The 26665-nt window shown below is 41.4% G+C and overlaps 1 protein-coding gene across 2 annotated transcripts in view; it reads left to right on the top strand.

The window, feature by feature from the left end:
• Window positions 1-10562: 10562 nt before the first annotated feature.
• TMEM245 (transmembrane protein 245) overlaps window positions 10563-26665 on the top strand; it is an 89260-nt gene continuing 73157 nt past the window's right edge. The window contains exons 1-4 of one of the 2 annotated variants that reach the window (XM_074576341.1): window positions 10563-11346; window positions 22983-23100; window positions 24375-24476; window positions 25392-25499. In XM_074576341.1, the coding sequence (XP_074432442.1) occupies window positions 10711-11346; window positions 22983-23100; window positions 24375-24476; window positions 25392-25499 (964 nt within the window). In that variant the 5' untranslated portion in view covers window positions 10563-10710. The remainder of the gene's footprint in view (window positions 11347-22982; window positions 23101-24374; window positions 24477-25391; window positions 25500-26665) is intronic. The other variant, XM_074576340.1, reaches the window with a different exon arrangement.

Raw genomic sequence — 26665 nt, 5'->3', positions numbered from 1 at the left:
TGCCCGGCCTGTCTGAGCAGTGACTGAGGATCCCTGGCCAACCCCCATTTATATACTGAGCATGATGTCTATGGTATGGAATATTCCTTTGGCCAGCTTGTCCTGTCTGTGCTCCCCCTCAGCTTCTATGGGAAGCTGAAAAAGTCCTTGACTAATATAAACATCACTTAGGAACAACTAAAACAATATGTGTTATTATCATACGAAATTCAAAACACAGCAGCTACTAGGATGAAAATGAACTCTATCCCAGCTGAAACCAGGGCAAGGTACCAACACAAACTAGAGGAAAAGGTCTCCCTTTGAAAAGGCATTTCCTCCCTTTGATCTGGAAAATCAAATAATTTTTATTTCCCTCACGGTGACTACTAGCAAGCAGCTGTGAAAAAACACATTTCCAAAGTGCTTTTATTTTGAGAATTACTTGCTGTAGGATGACCTAATACATAGGCATAGAGTTTAGAAAGTGCATATATAGTGTCCTTTGGAAATTTAACTTTGATTCTTAATTAGAAAGATAGTACTGGCAAAGACCGTAAGGCATTAATTAATGTCCTTGAATACGTTCTTTCCATGCAGAACAAAATTCAGTTGTGACTATTGCTTGTTACGTTAACCATATTACTACCCTTTGCTCACTCTGTCCATCTCATCTAGAATGTTTTTTACTTAAAGTTTGTAAGTCAGTTGGAAGAGAAATCAGCTGCTTATATTTGTGGCATTGCCTGTCATAAAGGGACCTTGTTTTTTGGCTGTAGCGTCTGACTGGTACCCCACTACAAATAATAAGCTAGGCCTGAAATTACATTAGTAATAAGTAGGATGGGAAAGAGAGGAAAAATAAGCAAAGAGGACAGACTTTCGGAAAGTCATTTTTTATTTCACTGGAATCAAATAACTATGTATATTTTTATGCATAGGTGAGATAATCCTAGATGCTAATTGATCCCCCTCCACAAAAAGCCTAGCTGATTTGATAATGTCATTAGATACTGGATGATGCTTTCTCCAAAATTCTATTATTATAAGGGAATTACTTTGGTTTTGAAAGAGAACATATTAATGAGAAAAGTTTGAAATCCCTCTGTGGCCTTCTTGTCCTATTTGATTGGTTTTGCAATACTTGGATTAGACTTGCAACACAGGGATTAGAGAATGACTGGAGCGTGGTGTACATCAGCAAACCCAGGCAGAAGTTTTGAAGGTCACTTGGGGCACCATATCCTGGGTCTGAACCAAGAAGAGCCCTGCAACTGCCTCCATGTACTCGGTGACCATTGCAAAATGGAAATAGCAAGCAGCACGACCCATCCTACACCAAATCCCCTTAAATATGTGTATCTTCTTTTGCCAGGCTGTGGATGGTGTTCTTACTGTGAGTGTTAATGTCTAGTCTTCCTCCAAAAAGTACTGTGCTCCTTATCACCAGCTTATGTCCTGCCCTGCCTTCCACAGATGCCTTATGCTATTTATTGAGATGATCTTGAGAAATCTTAGCCCAGCTGTGAAGAGGAGTTAGTGATCCATTTATAAAGAAGCAAATTGTTCTCCTCTGTCTGGTCTTTCTGATCGCGTCTGGGTCCACTGTAAGTTTGCACCAGGCCGTACTCTAGAGACAGAATTAAAGCTTACATACAAACTTCATCACTTTTATCAGCATTTAAATTGCATTTTGTGACTCCTTGGTTTGACGCACTGAGTTGTAGCAGGTGTACTCCCCTCCCCCCCCACCTCCCACAGCTTTTTTAACACCTCCAAATATTTTCCCCAAAGAAAAGTATTTAATAATAGCTTTAGGAGAAGGAAACGTGTATTTCACAGAATTACAAAAGGTCTAATATTACTTATTTTCAGAGATATCTATTGTGAGAGTGCTAGCATTTTATACAAAGTATAACTTTGTATAGAGCCTTAGGTTTGTGGTAGAAGTAGAAACACATTTAAATATTGCAGTTGTTTTGGTGCTTCGTGGAGCCGCGTATGTGCGTAACCTGCGTGAATTGGCATCCCCTGCTTCAACCCTGACTCCGCAGCATGTCAGGAATGGGCGAAGCAGTCTGCTTGTGTGCCATACAGTGAGACCTCAAACAGTTTGGGGCAGAAGAGTAGAGAGGAGCGGAAGGCTGAATGACAAGGAAGGGCTAATGGTTCTGGCATACTCCCTATTTTTGTGTGAGCTTACATGTGGCAGAGCACATCCGGCGCTTTTAATCATAAGCAAATATTACTTGATTTGAATAGAAGGGGCAGAGTCTGACTTTAAAGAGAATTTAGCTTTTCTGCAGGCCCTAGCTGTGTAAAGGCTGATGTGGGCCCAAGGTCGGATTGTGCCTCCAGATGTGTGGTCCTGTGAAACTCCATCAAGCTGGAGGCTCCATCTTGCCTTCAGGGGTATGATAACCTGTCAAGACCCTGTAGACAGTAGTGACCGTTGGCTGCTGCGTATATACCTGGACATTTTACAGACTACTGCTGCAGCAGGTCAGGTATCAAAAGATGGAGGCTCTAGATCTTTTCTTAACAGCTTTTATTGCACATCATCTATTCCCTAACTAAAATTCCACTGTCAGTATTTCTTGTAGCAGTGTGTTAGGGCCTAATGCAGCTATCCCACAGCCTGCCCAGCACAGATATGGATCTAACTGGAAGGTTTTAAAGAAAATCTCAATTTCCTGAGTACAAAAATTAATCAAAAAAAAAAATAATTTATATTTATTGACCATACGTTAACTTTTCACCACATCTTTTCTTTGTATCTAGCTATTTCTGTGCAATATATATGTTGAGGTGAGGTGTCTGACTTTTGCAGATAAAGAGTGAGATCTAGGTAAACCTTCCTTTTCTAAACCTGTTTTATTAGTATAAAATAATCACTTGGGTAACTTCCTTTTTTTTTATTTTTACAGTAAGTTTGGTAAAATTATGTATGCTTGAACTTCGTTATTTAACTTATCTAATTTAGATACTGAGGCAAAAACAGTGTAATTTTGAAATGTCAAGGAGGATGTGTGCAGCTTGTGGAGCTGACAGGTGTGAAAAAGCAGACTGAAAAGACATTACTTCCTTTTAAAATCTGTGATTTGAATTGGCAATAGCAATAAACCTGCCGTAAGGAAAGGGGCGGGTTTGGGGGGTTTGTTTTTTTTTTTTTTTGGATTGCTAAGTAGTTTGAATTGCACTCATAGAATATCTCAGGTTGGAAAGGGACCCGTAAGGATCATGGAGTCCAGCTCCCCGCTCCTCTCAGGACCATATGACTAAGGGCATCATCCAGGTGCTCCTTGAACTCTGACAGGCTTGGTGCCCTGAGCACTTCCCTGGGGAGCCTGTTCCAGTGACCAACCACTCTCTCAGTGAAGAATCTTTTCCTAATGTCCATCCTGAACTTCCCCTGGCGCAGCTTCATAGTCGTTCACAACTGTTGCTTTTGCCCTACTTCTGTTTTTCTTATCTAAGTATCTTATCTTCTTTCAAACCGATGGGAGGTTGGAATACGTGCAGGACTTCACAGCCCATGTTTTAGAACAGACACTGTTCCATATAAGCTAGTTTTGATCTGCAATTAGAGGCTATTTAGGAATGTCCATACAAAGCGAACTTTTATATGATGCTCTTAAGAAACTTTCTGAAAGGTGTTGTGCTCTTTATAGATTAGAGCGTTACAGAATTACCTGGTAGCAGTAATTTTCTGAGCTGTTTCTAAATGATACTTACTCAAATTCATGTTTACATTTTTAAAGAAGTAATTGGATTTTCCAAAAGTGCCGAGCAGCTGCAAATCTTTTATGGCTCCAATGCCTACTCAGGGCAGTGAACACTTTATGGCAACTAACGATTGCAATGTGTTCCCTAATTTAGTTTCACATCTCTCTCAAGCTTGACATCATCCAGTTCAATTTCATAAGATGCTATTAGTAGAAGACTAAGTAAAGGAACAATGCGTTAAGATTGTGTGCCAAGGGATAAAAATATTCTTGCTGATTTTTCACAACAGTGATCTGCAAAGTTTAGATTAACAAAAAATATTCTTCCCAGAGTTAATATTTGCCCAGAGGCAATGGAAATTGGCTGAAGGTATTTTTGTGTGTGTAAGTCTGATAATTATACAAGAGAGTTTAAAAACAAAAGGGTAGACTCTGCTTTGGAGATAAAAGAAGAGAAAACACAGAACCCTACATGTTCCCCAACTCCTAGCTGATTTTTTTGGGGGGCAGAGTAATTCAGAAGAATATATAGAAACCTGAGATGTTACCTTCTAGGGTATTATGTTTGCAGTTTTTATATATTAACCTTTTGTCACCTCTTAGGTGCACTTAATTAGCCCCACATTAATGTTTTTATAGTATTACAGTTTTTTCCAGATCAGATGAAACGAGGATAAGTTCAATAAGACAAGAAAACATTGTTGTATAGAGTATTAGGATAATCAGAAAGGAAGTACAGATGATACATTTGAATCTAGGAGGAAAATATCTTATTTCAGTACAAAATATGATACCTGCTTCTGCAATATTGGACTGCTCACATATAAAGCAATGATTTCTTTTTCAGTTGTGGGTTTTTTTTTACAGTTGGTGATATGAAACCAATGATAAAAATTGAAATAGAAAAAATTGCCACAACAGATTTTCTCTACAGCTGGAAGTATCATGTAAATCTTGACACGGATAGTCAAAGGTGAAATTCCAAACCTATTAATTAATTAGAAAAATGAAATGGTGGGACCCTGATATTTGTGTGGGATGTCCCCAGCCTTTATTTAGGCAGATATATTTTGTAACATATTTGAAGCATCATGAGTTCTGTTTAGGTTAAAACAGATGCCTGGTATGCCTTGGTATTTCTGATTAATATATCTTGAGGTCTGGTTTGCTTTAACCTCATTGCAAGTAAGCAGGCTGTCACAACTGTGTTGACTCTTGCCACTTTATTTTGTATTACACGAAGTGTAATGGCTGAACCTGAAACATCATCTCTACTTTTTGGCTTTGTTCAGCGTTCTCAAGACTTGTACATAGGTAAAACATATAAATAAGCAACTGGTAACTATAGTGCTAAGTGGTGTTCTGCATTCTTTATGCTAGGCTCCGTTCCGTATGCCAATACCCAGCATCCACGTGAAGTCAATGAGCATTTGGTCAGGTAGGAGTGCAGAACTGGGGTTTTGTAGTCCAGAAGTAATCATCAAACTTCTTTGTATTTATGCACTAGTCTTTTCAGAAAAATAACACTGAATGAATACACAACGGAATTATGGTGACCTGTGGGACTACTTTACAATCAGTGCATGCCCTAAAATATTGCTTTGTAACATCTGTTTTATACTAAATGTTGGTGTTCAAGTGAGCCTTGTTAGCTATCTGATGGTGATAGAGAACAATATTTATAAACCTGTTATAATAAATGCCTTTTTAGTCTAAGAAAATGTGTGGTATGGCATTTATAAGAAGGGTGGGGGGGAAGTCTCTGTGAGGCTAAAGAAGTCTCTGCTGCTGCCTTGTGTTAACAATTCCTTCCTGTGCTATGGGCTTGAATTTATTACCCTGAGTAATTCCATTAAAGTCAGTGAGCCTGCTCACAGTAGCAAATTAACAGATGTGGGGGGACTACACTTTTTTTTTTCTCTTTCATCATCAGAGTGAAGCTGTAAATAAATGTAATTATCTGTATTTTAACAAAGTATTAACCCAATTGTCACTTACTATAAGTAAGTAGAAGGTAGAGATCCCTGTGGTGACATCTAAGCTCTGGGTTTTTTTTAACCTATTCGATGCAACTATAATCAAGTTGCCAATATTACAAATTTGGGTGTTCTGTATCTACTATCATCACTACCCCATTGCTTGGCCAGACAGAGCAGCTCCTGAAGCAGTCAGAACAGGCTTTTGCAGAAAAGAAGATGATGCAATTACATTAGAGATTGGGAACAGAGCAGAGGAACTCTCGTGATATTCAGCAAGCAAAAGCAGCGGCAGAAGTATCTCCAACAGGGGTGCTTCAATTTCTGTGATCTCTCAGGTTTGAGCTGGTATCTTAGCTCCTTGCTGATGGACTGAAAAGAAGAGTTGACTCAAGGCACCAAGAAATGTGTTGCTTTTACACTGTGTCCTGTTTCTTGTGTTTGTGGTACTGCTACCCTGTAGCTGCGGGCTGCGAGAAAGGATGGATGGTGTGTGTCAGCTATTTGTGCACTATCCAAGTGATGATGATCAACAGAGGCCTTAAAAATACTCAATAGACGGTCTTAAATTATATTCTGTTTGTGCTACATAACATTTGACAGAATGGTAAGGCATTTTGTCACAAACCTGATGAGATCAAATATTCTTCTGTTACTCAGATCTTTGTATCCAAGTCTTGTACCATGCATGCAGCTACCATGTGGGCTAAGCCTGCAAGACAGTGCTCTGGATTTTGTGCATCCCAAGGTCTTACTGGTGCTGCGTTTTGCATGCTGGCCCACTGAGTGAACATCTTTGCGCTGGTGCTATTGACTGCTCTGCCATACGACCATAGATTTCATCCCCCTTGTTAACTGAACAAGATTCAGACTTCTACGTGACTCATTCAAGTACATCACTGACACATAATCGATCAAGTATAGCACTGCTGATACTACCACATACTTTAACCGAGATATTGAACATAGCTGTTTCTGCAATGAAGTCAGTCGCTGCTCTAATCGCTGGGTACAATCAGAGACAGTGTTCTCAAGAGCTGGTTTTAATTTTCTTTTTACCACTATTTTGTTAATGATGTTTAATTTGGAGTCATCTCATTTTAGCAGCTGATCTCCATAAAAGATTTCTTCTTTAGCCCAAAATACAAAGGCACATGCCAATGACCGAAAGCTTACATCTTAATGATGAACTTGATTACCTATTTTTTTTTCTTTGGTCCTACTATTATTGAAACTATGGTAGTTTATGTTGAGTATTTTTCATTCATCTGAAGAGGATATTACTTTGTCATTAAACTGAGGTGAACTCATGAGATTAACCTCAACTGAATGTTCACAAATGTTCAGTAACATGGGTTAAAATAAACAAACAAAAAGTCTCTCAAGCAAGGATAGAGTTCTTTTCTAAATACGCAGGCCAGTGCTGACACCTTGTGGCTTCGTTACTGAGCTATTTCATAGTTTCATGTGGTTATTTCAGGTATAAATCATGATTAACTTGCTGTTTTATATTTACCTCTCCGTAAGAGAGCACCAAGGACTATCAATAATTACCACATGCATACTTTTAGGCACATGCCTGTTTTCTACATTGACACAAAAGCATTCCTTTGCTGCCCTCTTCACCCTTGAAGAATTACTAATAGTAAAAATACATCCAAAGGAACTGTTGGGGAATTTCTAGCAGTAAAGCACCCTGAGGTGCACTACTTATCTATGGCCATAAAAATGCCTAAACCACAACGTATCACAATGTAAATTGGCATCTAATCTGAAATCGCATAATGCTTCAAATCTTAAATAAACCCAGCTGTTAAGGCTGCAGTTGCTGTTGAAATCTGTTCTGGAATTAAGTGTTCAGAGCCTGAGGTGTGTCTTGTGAAGATCATGCATTGTCCCTCAGCTGTCACCTCGGAGACTGTTTTCTGATGTTTATCATAGAATCACAGAATGGTTTGGGTTGGAAGGGACCTTAAAGATCCTTTAGTTCCAACTGCCTGCCATGGGCAGGGACACCTCCCACTAGACCAGGCTGCTCAAAGCCCCATCCAGCCTGGCCTTGAACACTTCCAGGGATGGGGCATCCACAGCTTCTCTTGGAAACCTGTTCCAGTGCCTCACCACCTTTATGGTCATGTCTGTGTTCTTAAGTGTTCGTGTTGTAACACATGAGCCAGAAATCTTTATTTCAATTGCATTGTGGGTTTGTTGTTTTTTAGGGTGACTTTTTTTTTGTGTTCGTGTGTGGTTTTTTTGTTTTAATTTTAATTCTGATCTGTTTAGCTGTTTATAATGAATAGTGAAAGACAGTATTGGAAAGGTTTTCTACAGTTGGAACCAAATCCTTAGCTTATGTAAATCAATATTTATAGCTTCATTCAAGTCAAAGAGGTGAAATTAATTTCTATTCCTGAAGAATATGACTGCCTGAGTCTGTTACGAAAAATCAAAGGAATAAGGATGTGCCTATGAAGATTTGATTTGCTGACATCTCTGTTTATCTAACAGAAGGATTTGTACTCTCGACTCCCCCCTCCCCCTCATTTAAATCTTAATTGACACTTGCTAATTGAACTTCAATGCAATAAATGTATTATAATGAGCCATTAGAGTCTCTTTTTGGCATGCTTCCTCCGCTCCGCAGGAACTGAAGAGAAAAGGTTCAGGTAGCGATGCGTGCTTGTTACCTATTTCAACACCCTGCCAGGAGGCAGATCTATCTGATCAAAGAGCAGTGCGTGGCAGTATCGTTTTAAGGTGCAATAAAAGCTTCTCATATGGACAACTGCTTGTAATGCTTCATCACCATCAGGATCAAATGAGGTACCTGTAGGTCTATAAATGCCTCCACTGCGTGAAATTAAAGCACTTTGTCAAACCCACGTGTGATCTGTTCAGCAATGGAAACCAAGGAGCTGCAGGAGCCAAGAGGGACCTTTATAAGCATGAACATGTGCGTAGCCAGCAAGAAAGGCTTTGCAGCATGGAGAAGTTGGGGCTGCATAGAAAAGTTGGGACTGCAGAGCAAAAGCTCAAGGAAACTGGCTGGGCCCAGCCGCACCTACAGTTGTAGGATGCAATACGGTTATAGAAAGTGTGTGAGAAAACCTCTACCTTTTCCTCCGTGGGATGATGGCAGGGGTATGTCTCAGCTACAGCCTGTTGTCTCTATATTGCTCTGCCTTTAAAAGCTGGGCTATGAACAGTTATAGTCCCATTGTCCAAGTTAAAGGCAATTGTGCTCAGATTAATTTCAGCTTTTAGACACCTGCATCATGCAAAAAACACTCCACCGAAGTCCTGGTGGACCTAAATGTACCATGAAAAAGGGGGGGGGGGGAACCAGATTTTTACATGTTCAGAGGTATACAACCTCTGTAATACAGTATCAAGGATATGCTGCATTTTTCATTCAGAAGAAAGAGGAAGATTCCTCTGAGGGGGGGGTTATGGCAGCGTTACCAACAGCTTTAGTACCTGCTGAAAGGCTGTTAAGCTGTAAAAGGAAAACTTTGAGCAGCACAGTGCTGGCAGTTCAAATGTTGTGGATTCCTGCCCTGATAAAACTTGCCCAGACCAAGCATATTTATTATAGAGGCATTTAGACCGCCTGTAAAACGTTAGCTGTCACCCTTATGTATGGACAGAGGGCTGGTGTACACCAGAAGCAGGAAATTAGCTCCTCCCTAGATTATTTGCAAAAAGATATTTGATGCAACATAATGTCACAAAGGTCAGGTCTAAAAAAACCAGACAGAACAACCACTTCTTTAGCATTGGGCCCAATTCCGAGTAAAAGAGCAGATTGTTCCTTGTTAAATAGTTTAATTCCAGAACATGTTCAGACAAGGCAAAATTCTCTGGCTGGTCTAACCAGTCTCGCTCTCCACCTTGAGATGACACTGCAAATTCCCAAATCATAGAATGGTTTGGGTTGAAAGGGACCTTAAAGATCATCTAGTTCCGACCCCCCTGCCATGGGCAGGGACACCTCCCGCTAGACCAGGCTGCTCAAAGCCCCATCCAGCCTGGCCTTGGACACTTCCAGGGATGGGGCATCCACAACTTCTCTGGGCAACCTGTTCCAGTGTCTCACCACCCTCATAGAGAAAAATTTCTTCCTCACGTCTAATCTAAATCTACCCTTTTCCAGTTTGAAGCCATCACCCCTCACCCTATCACTACATGGCATTGCAAAAAGTCCCTCTACAGCTTTCTTGCAGGCACCCTTCAGATATTGGAAAGCTGCTATAAGGTCTCCCTGGAGCCTTCTCTTCTCCAGGCTGAACAACCCCAACTCTCTCAGCCTGTCTTCATAAGAGAGGTGCTCCAGCCCTCTGATCATCTTCGTGGCCCTCCTCTGGACCTGCTCCAACAGGTTGAGGTGCAGAAACACCTCCCTTGACCTGCTGGCCATGCTTCTTTTGGTGCAGCCCAGGACACGGTTGGCTTTCTGGGCTGCAAACGGACATTGATGGCTCATGTTGAGCTTCTGATCCACAAACACCCCCAAGTCCATTTCTTCAGGGCTGCTCTCAGTCCAGCTCCCAGGGACTCCAGTAGCAGTGGGGACGGGAGAGTGTCACACGGGGCTGCAATGCTGGGATGGGGGTGAGGACCTGAAGGAAGCTGCTGGGCTCTTTCAAGCCCTAGCCCTCGGCACCCTTCTTCAGCAAAAGAAGGTGCCGGGCAACCTCGGCCCGCACTCGGCGGGAGCCGAAGCGGGACGGACAGGGCTGAAGGACCCCCGGGCCCCCCCGGCAGGCTCTGCCCGTGGGGCGAGCACGGCCGCCGGCTCTCCCGGAGCGGAACTACATTTCCCAGCACCCTTCCCCCGCCGGCAACTCCCCTTCCCCGCCGGGCTGGGCTGGGCCGGGCCGGGCTGGGCGCAGGCCCGTGCCCAGAGCCGCACGGCGGCACTACAGCCCCCGGCAGTCCCGGACGCTTCTCCGCGCCCTCGCCTCTGCCGGCGGCAGCGGCGGCCGGAGCCGCGGCCGTGCCCGGCGTTGCGCGGGAAGGGGGCGGGAGCCATGGCTGACAGTGGAGAGACTCCGGCGGCCCCGGCCGCGGCTCCTCCGGGTTCGCCGGCTCAGAGGCGGCGGCCGGGCGGCTCCCCCAGGGCGGCTGCCGGCGGGGCGGAGGGCGCGGAGGCGGCGGCGGCGGCCATGCCGCGGCTGCCGCTGGGCGTCCCGGGCGGGGCGGCGGGGATGTCGCTGCCGCGGCTGGAGAAGCCGATCAAGCAGGCCTTCTACAACACCGGGGCGCTGCTGTTCGCGGGGCTGTGCTGCGGCGCCGCCGTCCTGGTCTACTTCATCCTGGAGGCCTTCCTGCGGCCGCTGCTCTGGGCCGTGCTCTGCGGCACCTTCCTCCACCCCTTCAAGAGCTCCCTGACGGCGCTGGGCCGCCGCTGGCTGGGCCGCCTGCACCGCTCCCGCACCCCGGTCCTGCTGGCCGCCCTCCTCCTCCCCATCTGCTTCGCCAACTACGGGGTGGAGGCGCTGGGCGAGCAGGTGCTGCGGCGCCGGCGGCTCCTGCTGCTGCTGGGCGCTGGGGGGCCGATCCTCTACGGGCTGTACTGCCTGGGCAGCTCCTTGGGCGTGCAGGTACTGCTGGCCCAGGCCGCCCGCCTCATCTGCCAGGGGCTGGACTACTTCAGCAGCCAGTGGGTGAGTGCCCGCCTGGGGCGGGAGGGGGCTCCGGGGGTGGCCGGGTTCCCCCGGGAGGCGGAGGGGGGGAAGGCGGGCGGTAGTTGCCTCTTCCGGGCCTCAGCAGAGGAGGGCTGTAGACCCTCCGGCCCTCGTCTCCCTCCCGCTGTCGGGCTGCCCACCCCGGGGGGGGCGGTTGCCGGGCGCGGCGCCGGCCGCCATCTCACTTGTTGCGCGGCGGCGGGAAGGGGTTTGCGGGCGTTGAAAATCGTGAGGCGCCTGTTTGAAGTGGCCTGTTTGATGTAGGCGTTCTTTTTTTGCCCCCTCTTTTTCTTTTTCTTCTTTCTTTTTACGCTGAAGGTGCGTGGTGAAGGAGGCTCGGGCCGCAGCGGCGGGGCGGGGGGTGCCGGGGCCAACCGCCCGCCGTGGCGGCGGGGCAGGGCAGGGCAAACCTCGCCTTCACCGTAAAAACCCGCCGTGAAATAGCATTTAAAAAAAGCTTCCGAGTTACAAGCCACGGAGCGGAGGGGTGCTGTGTAACAATCGAGTGGGTGCAGCGGGGGCAAAGGCGTTTTCTCTGGCGGTATTTCGTGTCGGTGGTGCGGTGGTGCTCCGGTTCCGAGATGCTGTGTAAGTCACAGGTAATTCAGGTGAGGTCTTGGGCAAACGTGGGCTCTGCTGGGCTGCGAGGTGGATGGTAGGAGTTGTGAAATTGCAGCTCAGCTCCCTAGGTGACTTGAGGGAGGGAAACGCGGCGTTAAGGCTGGTTTCTCAGTGTACTGATTTCTTTTTTTTTTTCTTCTTAAAGTATCAAACGGTGCAAACTCACTTTGGACGTTAAAAAGTATAGCTGTTTGTTTAACCTACAGGTGTTACTTATGGTAACAAAAGATTCTGGGAGACTACTTTTCCCTGTCTTGTCTTCAGCAAAGAGTCGTTAAAACCTTTGGCATTTTCACTTTGTTAATTACAGTTGAAAATGCAAAAAACCCAAAAAACTACGTATCTGAAGTAAATGGATACGTGAAAGCACGGAAGATCAGTAAGTTTTACTTTTATTAAATGCTGATGCGTGATTGGCATGCTCAGATTGCTTAGTGTCAAAGACTTTTTTTTTTTCAGCTGCTCTAGTTTTTTAAACAAACAAACAAAACAACATTCCCCCTGCTTAGGTGGAAAATGACATACACAGTTGGTTTAATGGGGATATATGTGGAGATAAAACTGAAGAACTGTCTAAACCTGATCTTCTTACATGGCAAGAGAGATAAACTGTCAAGAAAAAAATAACAGTAGCAAGCTTGTCCAGGCTTCCCATTTTGGGTTACACATGTTTACACATGTTCTTTGAATACTAGTTTTATTCCTTTGGTGGAGCCGGTGCATGCTGATATCCCAAACACAACTTTAGAGGTGTATACCAGAAACAAAAAAGTAATAGTTCTTCTGAATGTACTGATGAAGTATATTTTGAGCTATTACTAGTGTGAATAGGATGGACCGGAGAACGTGCTTTGTCTCTTGAAGGTAAACACTGGAAGAAGGGATTTTCTTGGCTTTCTATTCTGACACTGGAAAATGTCAGAGGAGGTGTGCTTCTGGTCTGTTTTGTCTTCAGAAGTATAATTAAGACTGAAAAGATAGACACGCTCTCTTTATAAAGAGGCAAGATAGAATCATCTTTACCTTCAGCTGAGTGGTGGAAGAATGTAAGCACGGTTTGGCACTGATGGAAAGTTTTGATTAGTTGCCACACAATTTACTTGATAAGCATTGGCCTGCCTGTTTTATTTTTAACAAATCCATGATATTGCTATACTAACCAACTTGGCTAAGTCCAGTCCTTTATTCAAACTTTGTTAATTAAACTGTACTTACACTGGGTAAGTATAAGGGTACTAAAGGAATTTGCACCGATTTAACCTCACAGCTATGGTTGTAATGCACTGCTGGACGTCTGTGCATGCTTAGGGCAATTTTGTTTATCAGTGTCTGATATTTCTGGTTTGCACTGCTGTTTCTGATATGACACTTGTGTTCATTGAAGTGCCCTAAGACTTTAACTGGGCAAAAGATAGAAAGTAGATGTCAAAATAACTGACCGTGGACTTCCTTAAGCAAACCAGTTGCAGTAGCTTTCTAAACAAGCTGCCTGTGTCTCTCTCTAGGGCCCTGTACGAGAAAGAAGCTGTGAGCTTTCCTTCGTAAATAACCTCAACTCAGCCTGGCATCATCTATACACTTCACAGTATTTTCCTAGTCCAGTTTTTTGAATTTTGCTGTTACCTGATTTGTATTATCCCAGAGCTGTAGCAGGATAGCTTAATTTTGTCTGTGCTGCTGAAGACCCTTGAGCTGGATCAGTTAATAGTATCTGCTTTAACTTCAGTTAAGCATTTTAAAGCTGTTTCATTGCCATGTTATGTTACAGGACTCCGCCATGTGTGCGGTCTGCTGCTTAGCAGCACACTAATCTAGATTTCTGTGTTTTGAAATATTCTGATATGGAGTAACTTAAGTAACATAAAATTAGTACATTTTTCCCTTGGACATCAAGGAATACTTTCTTGCCAAGAATATGGTACATAAATCATTTACTAGAAGCATAAAAGAGATGAGGAAGCATGGCTTGTTTTAAGTGTGAGACCAGTATCTGACTAGCATAGTACATTTGTTTATGGTAATTTTCATCTTGTGAACTATGAATATCTGTGCTTCGGCTACCAATGAGTCTGCTTTGGGCTGCAAAGACATACACTGTATTTTTTCTTATTTGGAGCTTTGCCCCACCTGCACGGCCCTGGTGCTTACAGAGAAGAAGAACATGCATGGTTATCTTCTCCAGCACAACAGAGGGAATCAGAAAGGGAGAAGTGAGACGATGCCTCTGATTAGAATTTGACTGAGAACAATGATGGGATTTTGGGATACCAATTTGGTGTTCTCTAACTGAAGGTATTTTTGTGGTATCTACTAGGCCGTGATACAGAGACAGAAATTCTCTACAGTTTCAGGAAAAAAAAAAAAAAAAGTTCTCCAAATGCAGCAATTGCATGTGATAATGACATAGTAAACTGTATCTTGGCACCAGTATGTTACAGAGCTTTCTTGTACTGTTGTCACTCTTGTCCTCAAACTTGGGAAATGGTGTTAATGAGTGAAGATTTGCAAATGGCTGTATGCCTGTCTGCAGTTCTTAAGTCACACCTGCAATTTAGGAATTAGGAATCCTAGATAACCTCCATGGTAGGCCTGTTTGATAGGGGATTGCAAAACACTGCATTTGAAGAACAAGTCCAAGATCGCAGGCTAGTCTACAAGCATCTTGTTCCCACCTTCTCCTTTTCTTTCCCTTCGTGCTTTCCAGTTCCTGCATCATCTCAGGCATTGCTTGCTCAAGCAATGTAGTTGGCTGCTGGGTCTTAAAGGTAGGAGCTGGTTATAAATTCCAGATGAGTTCCTTGCTCTGACTCCAGCCTTCTCTATGGGTTGTTGCCGAAGTCTTATGCAGAGGACATGCACTCTGCATGAACTTCAGTTACATCGGGAAGGAGAATATTTTTATGTATCCTTTTTTCATAAAAAGGAGGGGAGTTTGTTCCATAGCAGACTGAATATACCCTTACGTGTTTATAGGCTGTGGCAGTTTCAGCATGGTTACCCTTGCAGTTAGCATACCTTCTGAGGACTAATCTTGGACTGCCCTCTAGTCCTAGTTTTGTGGGAAGTATGCTTGTGTCCAGCACTTTATCTAAGGTATGGGAAAGTCTTCTGCTTTGTGGCAAGAGCTCTTTAGCCTACTTTAGTGTGCATCATGGTTTGGGCTGGGCTGGCCTCTAAATGAATGATGGATACTCTCTAACTTCTCTCCTAAGTCAGAGAAGAATGAGTTGAAAAGAAACTAAACTACTTCAATGAAATATTAATAATAAAAGGAAAGATAAGAATATTAATAAGAAAATAATGAATTGTATACAATATATACAAAACTGTATCAAGCTCCCATGGGGACGATCACGTCACTAGTGGACACAGCAAAAGTCCCTGACTGGACTCAGTATCTGGATTCAGGAACACATGGATCGGGATCAAAGGCAGATGAACAGAGTCCTTCTCGGACGCTGGCCATTGAAGAAAGAGGCTGACCCCTTTGATCTCTCAGCTTTTATACTGAGCATGGGCAGATGGGATGGAATATCCTGTTGGCCAGTTTTGGGTCGCCTGTCCTCTCTGCTCCTCCCCACAGGTGTGACCCCTCTAAGCTTTTCTGTTTCTGATCCTCCAAGTTGGTGCATCTTGATTAGCTGATCTTGGTTGTTATAGCAATAAACATAAGCAGGAGCCTCTCTGCATACCATTCCTTGGTATTCACTATAAATATCAGGCTTTAGCTCCGCTAGAAGCGGACACTGTATGAAAATTACGCCATTAATCTCAGAGAGTTAGAAGAGACTTAACTGAAAAAATACTGAAAAGAAAATTGGTTCTGTTTTACCTCAAATCAGGACAGCCTGACATCTTACACTTATGGTAATGTACAGGAAAGGGCGGCTATTGGTTGTATTTTTTTTTTTTTTCAGCAGGGTTCACATGCTCATATTTATTTAGAAAATAGTTAAGTTTGTAGATTCCAGCAGATTATGTGAATTATACAGCTACTCTACATTGACTCTCAAATTCATCTTAGTAAATTAAATCTGATATAATCATAATTGGCAGAATTCTCTGCAGTGAACTTGGTTACAGAGCTGTCAGAATCATTCTCCCATGACCAGTTTTTCTTCCTTCGTTTGTCACAAGTTATTGGTCAGGGTCAGAACTGTGTACTCGTGTGTATGTCAGTGTATTTTTATCTTTCTGACTGTACTAGGTACAACTCGTTTGGTTGTAGTGGCTAGCATGTATTTAAAGGACCTAATCAACCCTTTCCTCACTACAGTGCTGGGCAAATCTGGAAATACCATTTGCCATGACCATTGTATTGGAATATTGTCAAAGTAGGTGGTGTCTGTTTTGGTCGGTCGACTGTCTGCTCCCTGTCAGGGAAGCTGTCAAAAGTTCACCAGGGAAACCTCCATTTGTGTTGGCACCAGATGTCAGCAGTCCCTAAAGTAACCCTTGCAGACTGAAATTCTCAAACATGCTGCTTGGCAAACGTTTTGGGACACAGGTTCCAAGATGGCTGGCTTCCACAGTGCTACTGAATGCTACCTCTGGAGGCAAAAAAGCATCTACATTTTGTCAAGTTCACTTTGGGGCAGTTTCTCTTCTGGCAAAGGAAAGGGTTAAGTTTGACTATAATGTTGGAATAACTATAAAAGAGAAAAACACAGTTCTGATTTTTGAGTTACATATAATTCCTATTTTTTTAATATTTCAGATAGGGTTTGGGTTTTGGGGTGTTTGTTTCTTTTTTCTTCCCTTTCTTCTTAGAGCAGGGTTGCAGGTTTCTAAAACGTGTCCAGCATAAGAAAAAAACCCCACACCTGAAAAAGCCCTTAAGTATTTTTTTCTGCTGTTTATAATCTTTCATTATTTGGTATTATGGCTTATAAATTATACAGCTTATTTTACCAAAACCGCAGGTTTCTAAAACGTGTCCAGCATAAGAAAAAAACCCCACACCTGAAAAAGCCCTTAAGTATTTTTTTCTGCTGTTTATAATCTTTCATTATTTGGTATTATGGCTTATAAATTATACAGCTTATCTTACCAAAACCACAGGTTTTGGTTTGTTTTCACAACTTGGTAGAGACCAACTGTGTAGAGACCACAATGTAGCCTATTTAAAAACAGGATGAGGAGGGGCAGACTGAGATGTTGATAGTGTTTTCTTTTCCACCTTTGTGTTTCCCTTCCACACCCATCCTCAGTTTTGGGAGAACCTGCTGTGAGGTACCTTTCTTCAAAAGGCTCGTGAGCTTTCTTAGATTTATATGTATGAACTGCAGCCCCAGGCAACTAAGCGGACAGTAGCCTTGAACCTAATGATATATACTACATAAAGTTAGGGGTTTTTTTGGTATTTATGTGTGTTATTTGAACACAATGATACTTCTTTTTCTAACACCTCTGACAGGAATGCTTGTCGTGGAACTGTCCAGCAGTTTTAACTGTGCTCTCTCTAATAAAGGAAGAAGGTGAAGAAGTTGTGTATGTTGAGGAGCCGTCTCTTGTGAAAGTGTCATCATGAAGCATGTCAGAGGAGTAGTGCTCTGTCTGCAGGGAGAGAATTCGATATGCTCTGAAAAACACCTTTTCACAAGTGAATTTCGAAAAGTTTGACTTCTGAGTAGTGTTTTTCTTAACGGAGTTTCTCCTAAATAACTTTTTTTTATTAAGACAGGAAAAGTGAACTAAAGGAGGAGCATTTTCAACGTCCATAGCTGCAGTCTTCTGGATATCTTGGATGTAATGGATTTCCTTAAATTCACAGTGTAGGAGATGTTGTGGGACACACTGAAAATACTTTTAACCCGTGTGGGGCGGTGTTGATTTTGACGGTCAGTTCCCCCCTGCCCCAAGGTTCCAGTTACAACTTCATACTTTTGTCCCTTCAAAAAGGGGTAGTCTTGCTGAACACCAGGCTTCTGTTTCAGGTGGTTTAGCAATCTGTGTGTGTTAATGCCAAACATGGATATATGTCACAATTGGGGATTCAAGAAGAAACAGAACTGGTAAGCTGTTCTAGTCCTTTGGGCTTAGGACAAGGAATAACCCAGTCTGCTAGGTTTATGCTTACTTGTGTTCACTTAGGAAAAAAAAAAATCAGGATGTCCTTTACCTGCTTAGGTAAATGACTGCTTCCTTAGTGAAGGGAAGAGGTGGTTGAGTTTGCTTTGAGGTGGGCAATAGTAGTGTTAGTGTGATTAGTTGATTTTGGGTTTTTTTTTTGGTTTTGTATCTGTTTGACAAAGACTGTCTCCATGCTAAATGAAGGGCAGTTGAACTTTCTTCATTCTGCCGAATGCTGCACATTGTGGGATATTTCCTTTTGTGTACTGTGGAATATACAGTGGAGCCACATGGAATTAATTTTGATTCTGAAAGTTGGAATCAAAGTGACATTTTCATAATTCCTCATCTGCCTCCTTATTATCTTTTTTTATTGTTTAGAAAAGCGTTTTCAAATGAACAGACAGATAAACACTGTGATGTTCGTAGTGTCAAAAAATTGGGCTTTTGGCAATGTATTTAATGCCTTGTATCACTTCATTTTTCAAGTCCAACACTGTTCAGCTCAGCTTTTGTGGTAGGTTCATTTTCCTTCACTGATCTGCAGCACCACTGAGGAGGAAGAGGTAGAAATAATGAACTGCTTTTAAAAGATCCTTTCTTCAACCAGCTTCACTCAGTGCAGCACTGTTTTAAAGTTTGCAAAAGTATCATGTGAATGTTTGGTTAATGTTTTTGAGGATTTCCTATTTTAAGAAAAACTAATAAAAATCTCTCTTTCCAAATGAATAATTTATTTTTAAGTGTTAAAGGGAAGTGGTGACATAGTTAGGACTCTTTTGTTTGGTCACGACCCTGAAACAAAATGGAAAATGGGACATTGCTTGAATTGGATCCATAGTTTCATCGAACAGCTTTAAATATTTCAATTAAAAAATCCCAAACCAAAACAAACCCTAAAAAACTTCGTGTATTTCCAAGTGAAAAAGAGCAGCCTGGAAAAACCCAACACTTTGAAATGGCAAAGGGAGAGGGTAGAGCTACAACTAGAAAATGAAAGGGTTGAAACATGCCATTTGGTAAGTCCTGACTTGTTAAAAACTGGAAACTTTTGGAAGGTTGGCAGGGCACATATCAAAAGAAGTAACTGTTGGTTAGTCTGCTTAGTCTTCCCTCTTGCTTTTAGCATGGAGTGGTTTACGTGAAGCGGGTAAGAAGTGTGTTCGCTGCGGGTTGTTGCATTGTTGAGGCAACATTCCAAGGAAGGAATGACAGCTTTGGCCAGTGAGGAGCTGCTTTTGTTTATTCCACTACAGGAATATGTTTCAGTTGCCCTGTTGTTATCTCTGTGAGCCTGTTTAGCTACGACTGAATTAGATTATAAACTCTTAGGGTTTTTTCTGGGTGGTTTTTGATCAGTTTAGGGAGCTTGTGCCAGGTGGATGAACATTGAAGCCAGTGTGTGGAAGAGGTGGGAGTGCCTGACTGGCAGTGGCAGAGAATGAGGTGCCGCTTTCAATAGCAGTGAGCTATTACATGAGCTCATCTGTAAAACCTCTCCCTTAGAGATCAACTTGCTGATAGGAAAAAAAGGGAGTGAACTGTGTAAATAAAGAATTTTACTCTTCAATATATATCAATCTAAATGTTGTCAAGAGTTGAGTAGTAAGAAAGAGTTTGTTCTCATGAAAAAATCACACCAAGGCCAAGAGTGTCTCAGGTTTTCAAACTGTCTCAACTTTAATTGTAACTGGAAACAGACTTTCAGTAACATTGGTGGTATGGTCATGCTGATAAATCCTAGACTCTCCAACACTGAAATTTGAAAGAAAAATCAAAACACTGAAGCAAATGCTTGAGTTTAACATAAAAGCTGCATCTGTCTGTGGTGGAGTTTTGCCACGAATTGGCAGTTTAAAGAGACCTGAAGCCCTTCAGACTTGCCTAGATGGCTCTAAATCTGGCCTTGTAAATTTACCTCTGTAACCCAAAAGTGGATACTGAAGACCAACAAGTTGCACTGTAATCTTACAGCTATTTGCTCAGGGAAGCAGGCAGTCTTACTTTTTATGTCTAAAGGCAAAACAACATTTTGTTCAATTTGGGAGGGGTGCTACAAAATGCAAAGGGGGTGTGAGAAGTGAGGTCTTTGCTGTCTGCTCGGACAACGAAGATGAGTGAGGGAAGGAAGCAGAAGGAAAGCTTACAGGATTAAGCCATCCTAAAATTCTGATAATGGGAGTTGTGCATGTCTGTAAATATTAATTGTGCATTATGTGAAATGTGTGTATTAATTACCTGGTTAGCTGTATGCTCCTATAAATCAAATTTATAGGTGTTTTGGTTTAGCGTGGAATTTGTATCCATTCTAGTTTCAGTGCAATAATTACAGTAGCTTAATTTTAATGAAAGTAGCCAGTGTCTTTTATTCTTCATTTCCATGGTGTCAGTTTTGAGATGGACATATAATAGTAAAGAGGCTATTAATATTCTCATGCGCTTGTAGCCAAAACCTTTGGAGATGGTTCAGAAAAAAAGTGTGAAAGGTTATATAACATGCATTTAAATGGTTAAGGGGGGAAAAAAAAAAGGTAGGCTGATGCCAAGTTAATATGGGATGAAATCCTAGTCCATGTCAATTTAAGTTAATTTGCTTTGGCAGTTGCTTTCAGCTATGAATTGTTGGAAGTAGGCTACCCAAGTTAGAGAAGTAGGCTACCCTAGTTCCCATGCAGTGTATTTCTTGCAGCATGGGGAAGTGCTTGGCTATAACATCAACCAGTAAGGAACTGATTACTCCATGGTGTCACTGAAATTAAACATCTTGCACCAGTGAATTGACTACATTTTTTTTTTTTTTTTTACAATTTAACATTTTTTTCAGAATTGTTATTGTTTGCTCTCCAAAACAAGATGTCTTGTTTACTTTAAAATAAGCTACTTTTCTCTGTTGAATAGAAATAAGAAATACTTCTACTTGGATCATTTGCTAAGCTTTTAGAAATGAGAATTGGTGAATTGTTGTAACTTACAACACAAAAAAATAATTGAATCCTAAACTTGAAATGCTAGCTTCTAGTTCAGCTACATGCATGGCTAAAGTCAACACATTGTTTTGCTTTGTTGGTTGTTAAACATAGGCCTGTTAGCCTCCTACTTTTGGCATATTTGTAATCAGAAAGTTTAATTTATTGAACTTCCTGAGTCTCCTATTTGTAATTTATCATTACATTTAAAAGCTAAAGAGAAAAATTGACTTGATGCTGGAATATTTATCATAAAAAGACGCTTTGTGGCTGATGTTAGGGAGTAGGATAGCATCTTCATGCCGAGTTATCTCTTGCAATTACAATTATGCTGTAATATGCCTTGTGAACGAGTTTGTTTCAAACCTCTGCTGTTAGAGTGCTGCATTGTGTTTCAGATCAAAATTTTGCGTTTTTTTCTTTAAGATTTTAGTCTTAATGTCTAAGAGTTGTGTTAGTTTTAGACATTTGTCTTGAGTCCACATTGGTCTATAAGCATTATGCAGCTCTGTTGATGCAAAACTAGAGATAGATAGCAGTGAAAAGCTGGACTGATCAGCTTTGATGAGAGAGATTAGTATGAAAAGGGTATATACATTTGTTTACATTTCTTAAGCGATTTTAAATTACCTTGTGTGTTACGAGCACTCCCTCTGAAGTTAAGGGGGTTCATCACTGCTTGTCTGCTGAATTCAGTACAATTAACATTTCCTCTATGCCGATCAGGGACGTGGGAGTAGTCACGTAAACCTGCTTTCACAAGGACTGTTGCTTCTTCAGTGAGAGTCATATAGTGCAGAGTAAAGAGGTGAAACCTCTTTCAGTGTCTTCTGTCTAATTGCCTGTTTTGTGTCTCTGCCAGCGCGTTCTTACTTATTACAGTGACATGTGATTCAGCAAATGCTGCTAATAGAAGTTCTGTTTACACTTTATTGGCATTTATGGATTTGTAAGGGTAAGTTTGAAGGTGTCGTTAACTGGTTATGGATAGGGAATGTTTGTTGACTTTGGGCCAGAAGTGTCAGGAATTTTTGTGGTTTGGTTTTTTTTTATTATACTTTTTTAAAAAAAATGCAATACTGAATTTTTATTTTTACAGGTTTTCATACCTCTTTTATTTCACATCTGCTAAGTAGCAGCCTTTTGCCTCCTCTTACCTGTTCTGGTTTCTGTTTTCTTCTTTTCAGCATTTTCCAGCTCAAATTCTTCATTGCAAGATTCTTAATTAGAATTCTCTATTGTGATTTACCCAATGAGCAGAGTTGCAGAATGCTGTTAGAAACAGCATAACCAAAATGACCACATCTGCCTCTCGATATGTTGTCACAGACATTTTTCTGTCTCTTCAGTGTTTTTAGTTAAATATTTGATAAAATTACATGTCACACGTCATTTAAAGGCACGACTGTTTTGTGGACCAAGACTGCTGAGAAGCAGCAGTTTTTGTTGTGACTCTTAATGACTGCCTTTGGCTTAAAACCCCCTTTGTGTCTTTGGACTGGAACGGAGGAGGGGGCACGCTGCTCTGTGCTGGAATAAGTGATGCTCTGCTGGCTTTGCCTTCCTGTGGCCTCTGCTGGTGGCCCTGTTTCACTTAGATTCTCACCTTTCAATAGCAGTTCCAGAGTAATTGTTTGGTCTCAGCTGCAAAAACATCTTCTGTCAGGGTTTGTGTCCAGCAAAGCGTGTATACCCCCTCACGTTAGAACCGTACTAGAGGCTCTAGCCTGTCCTTACACTTCGCACAGACTTTACATTTCTCTTACATGGAGCAAAACTCCTGTAATTAATTGACAGTTCTGAAATGTAGGCTGCTTAAAGAATTAAGAACCTGACTTTGGTTCTCTCAGTATGGCAGTTGGGGGGGTGCGTGCATGTGTGTGCATGCACATATATCAGAATATCTCTGTATTGTATTTGAGTATGTATACATACCTGTGTATCTCTTTCTTAAAGATATGGACGTTGGTAGTTGGTTACCTGCTGATGGTTTCATTCAAGTGGAATATAAGCACTGAACGTTACTTAAAAGCAGTCTCTGTCCCTGTCTGGATTATGCTGCTATTTCACTTAGGTAAGTAACAAGAAGTTATTATGCTAAAGAGTCCCCTGGGATTCTGTTTTCTTGCAAACAAAGCTGCTCACTTGCTCTTCTGCTAAATCTTTATAACGGAGTCTTAGCTGAGATGCAGGCTGTTTTCTCTGCTCAGAAATTCTGGCTGCATGTGGCCAGCAGGAGTGTTGGAGTTTGGAATGGAAAGGCAAGAAGATGCTGAGCAACGTGTGTCTCCCGCTTCTCCTGCCCAGTTTGTGTTTCCCATGGTTTTCCCTTATTTAGTTCTTGCAGTCGCAAGCCTGGTACAGGCTCCCTGGCAGTAGGGAAGGGCTGGGGCCACATGTGGGTGGGATTTATACTTTCACTTGTGATGATTTTTAATTTTATTATTTTCTTGAGAGCCTGCCATTGGCCAAGGCTGAAGCTGTAAAATGCATTTAATAGTAGTAATAGAAGCAAACAAAAACAACAACCAGTAGTCAACGAGCATGTCAATACGATATCAACAATATAAAATAAATTTGCAGGTAATTTATATGATCTGTTAATACAAATGTAAGAGTATAGTAATCTATTAGTACTAGATTTATTTTACATATTTAATATAAAAGATTACCAGATTGTATTATGAGAGTTTATGATGGAAGTGTTATGCAGATCATAGAAGACAATCCTGATGGAAAGTTTCACAGCGTACTTCATGATTTAGTTTGCTTTAGCAGCAGGTTTCAAGGGTTGTTCTGACCGTGCGAGGACACTTCCCTGAGGTTTTAAGCTGTGCATAATGACTTTGCATTTGCTTACATTTTGACAGTCTTTTATTTGCTGGAAGTACTAACTGAAAAGCCAAAAGCCAAGAAGGCACTGCTTGATGCCACTCTGTGGAGATCTAACATAGAGATGTTGGGGGAGAGACTTGATTTGTCTCTGATATTGAAAATGGCTTTATTTTGTCTGTATTTTTGTATAATCTTTCATGTTGTTTTTAAAATTGTTCTCCAAAGTATATCGGCATAAAGTCACTGAAGTTAGGAACAGTAACAACTTGGTTTATTCATTGAGAAACTTTTCACTTGTTTTTTCTATTCTTCCTTTCTGTGATTATAGAAAATTGTTTGCTTTATGACACTTGTTAGTTTCTGCCCAGATTGTTCTTTGTTGTTGTGGTGCCTTTCTTGGTTTTGCTAAATGTAGAGTTAATTAATGGCGTAATCTTTCTTGTTTAAAAAAAAAAAACACAACAAACAAAAAACCAAACAACAAACCAAACAACACAACCCTGTATCTTCCAGCTTCTGTGGCAGGCTCCTGGAGGATTCCTGTGTTTCTGGTTATAGTTGTTCTGATGACGGTAGGCATGTTGCATGAACAGCAGAATGGAAAGGAGTCTTCTGGTAAGCAATGAGTCACTATTTCTTTTATTGTTGGAGGCGAAAGTTCTATAAAGTCAAGTGGAAGAATCTGGACCATATTCCTGTAAATTCAGTATCATATGCATTACAAGATTTTTAGTATGTTTGTTTCAAATCGGGTTACGCATGCTGAAGTCAATCTTCGATTCTTTACAGAAAATCTTTGCAGTGGACTGGGGTTTGTTTTCCATAGCAAAGTAGCGACTCTCGTTATCAAGCCTGATTGCTTAAGTTTACAGAATCCTGCATGTAGTTACAAGCCCAGGAAATTTGAAATCGGAGGCTAATTTTGAAAGAAAGGAGCAATATGGGTTTAGTAGCTCCTATAATATTGAGTATGAGAGAAACTGAGACAACTCCATCGAACAAGCTTCTTATATCCAGCCATTTGTTTTTAAAATACCAGTTTCTTAAAAGTATGGTTTATGTTTAGGCTTTGAGGAAAAATAGGTTTTGCTTGTTGTGAGTTAGTTTCGCACAAAAGCAAATGTCAGGCATTCCTTTCTAGTACTAGCTGTATGATCATTTGGGGAAACTTTTTCCTGTCTTGCTGTTTTAGTTTTCTTGAAAGTCATCATAATCTTTGTTTGTAAAATTGATTATCCTTTTTAGAGGTTTTTTAGATTAACCAGACTGCCAGCAACTGCAAATGACTTGGTCTGTAGCAGTTCGTTATCAAGGAAAGTGTCAGGCAAATAACTGGTGTTTTCTAATACTAAAATTAATAGCACTCATTCCTGTTTGATCGTATTGACTACATATAATACATGTTAAAAACTAACAGTGTCTATCCATGTAATTTATGTTGCTTTACAGCTTTGGTAGATACCAAGCAACAAGTAAAATATTTTAAGACTTAAGCTTTTCATTGTTTACATGCACTTATATATTTCACAGGGGCAGAGCTTCCTGGTCAGATGATTTCCATTGCTGCTTCAACAATTGCCATGGCAATTTCAATGACAGAAGATGAGTCCAGTAATGAGCGTTCCTCACAACCCTCAGGTGACTGAATACTCTGTAAGAAAACATTTGAGTTTGCTCTAAGGGCATGAAATTGGAGGGAATTAAGAACGAATTTCAAAATGGTCCCTATCCTCTTCATCCTGTACAGAATAGCACATTTATACTTACCTTGTGAAACTTGTTTATCTGTTTTTAAAAATGTTAAGGCGACAATAATATAAAACCTGTCTTTCAAATGAATAGTTTATATGGCTGTCTTCACATTTAGAAGGCCTGACCAGAAGAATTCATGGGTTTTTTTTCAGAGTGAGGGCATGTTTGTATACGCACTGGATTTCTGGACCAGGTACAGACAGACTGGAATGATTCTTGTGTGCATCACAGTGACAAAAAAACCTTTGGTCTGTTTAACTATGGCATGCTCAAAGTCTTTCCTGCAGTCAGTTTACTTGACGTTGTAGCTTGAATCACGATACTTTCACTTGCATTAACGTAGCCAGAAATCTGTAAGAAATGGCTTAAAAGAGTTGCAAAAAAGGTGTTTAGATCACCGCTTTTGAACCTTACCATCATTTTTCTGGGTAGGCCTTTGATGGAATGCAATACTTGAAAAATAAGCTGTTATGGAGATCTCTGGAAATTAAAAGGTTTCATCCATTTTCTGCAAGTAGAGAAAATAGGTCATTCCGTTGCACAGAATGTGAACTTCCAAAACTTGAATTTGAAATCAGCCGTGTCTAAGAGTCATCTGCTTCAAGACAGTACGTTCTTAATATTGTCTGTAGTGCGTAAATTGTGCTCCAGAGGAGGAAACAGCGATTGTGGAGGAGAGAATGCTTTGAGCATGCGGCATTAAAAACTTCTGTCTAAAGGCAGAAGTTTTAGTTCCTGAAACTAAAAAGTTACATTGGCCACCAGGTGAAACGGTGTAGAACAAGCTCTTCAGAAATCTTCTGATGAAATGTAAACAAGCTTCCTAATTTTAAATATGTCAATGTAAGCTGTACATGCAAATATGCTTAATTTTTAAATATAAAAAGGGCAGCTCTAGGCAACTTATCTTTGTTTCTACATTTTACGTGAGTATCATCAAAATAATTGTAAAACCCTATGGGCATATGTCCAGAAATTTGAGAACCAAGCATCAGGGTGACAGTTTTCTTATATTGCCGTCTCTAATTTTTAATTTTGGAAATGAGATTATT

Source organism: Larus michahellis, chromosome 2 (assembly GCF_964199755.1).
Source record: "Larus michahellis chromosome 2, bLarMic1.1, whole genome shotgun sequence".
NCBI lineage: Eukaryota > Metazoa > Chordata > Aves > Charadriiformes > Laridae > Larus > Larus michahellis.
Note: the sequence above shows the minus strand (reverse complement) of the source record. Positions and strands in the feature narration are given on the sequence as shown.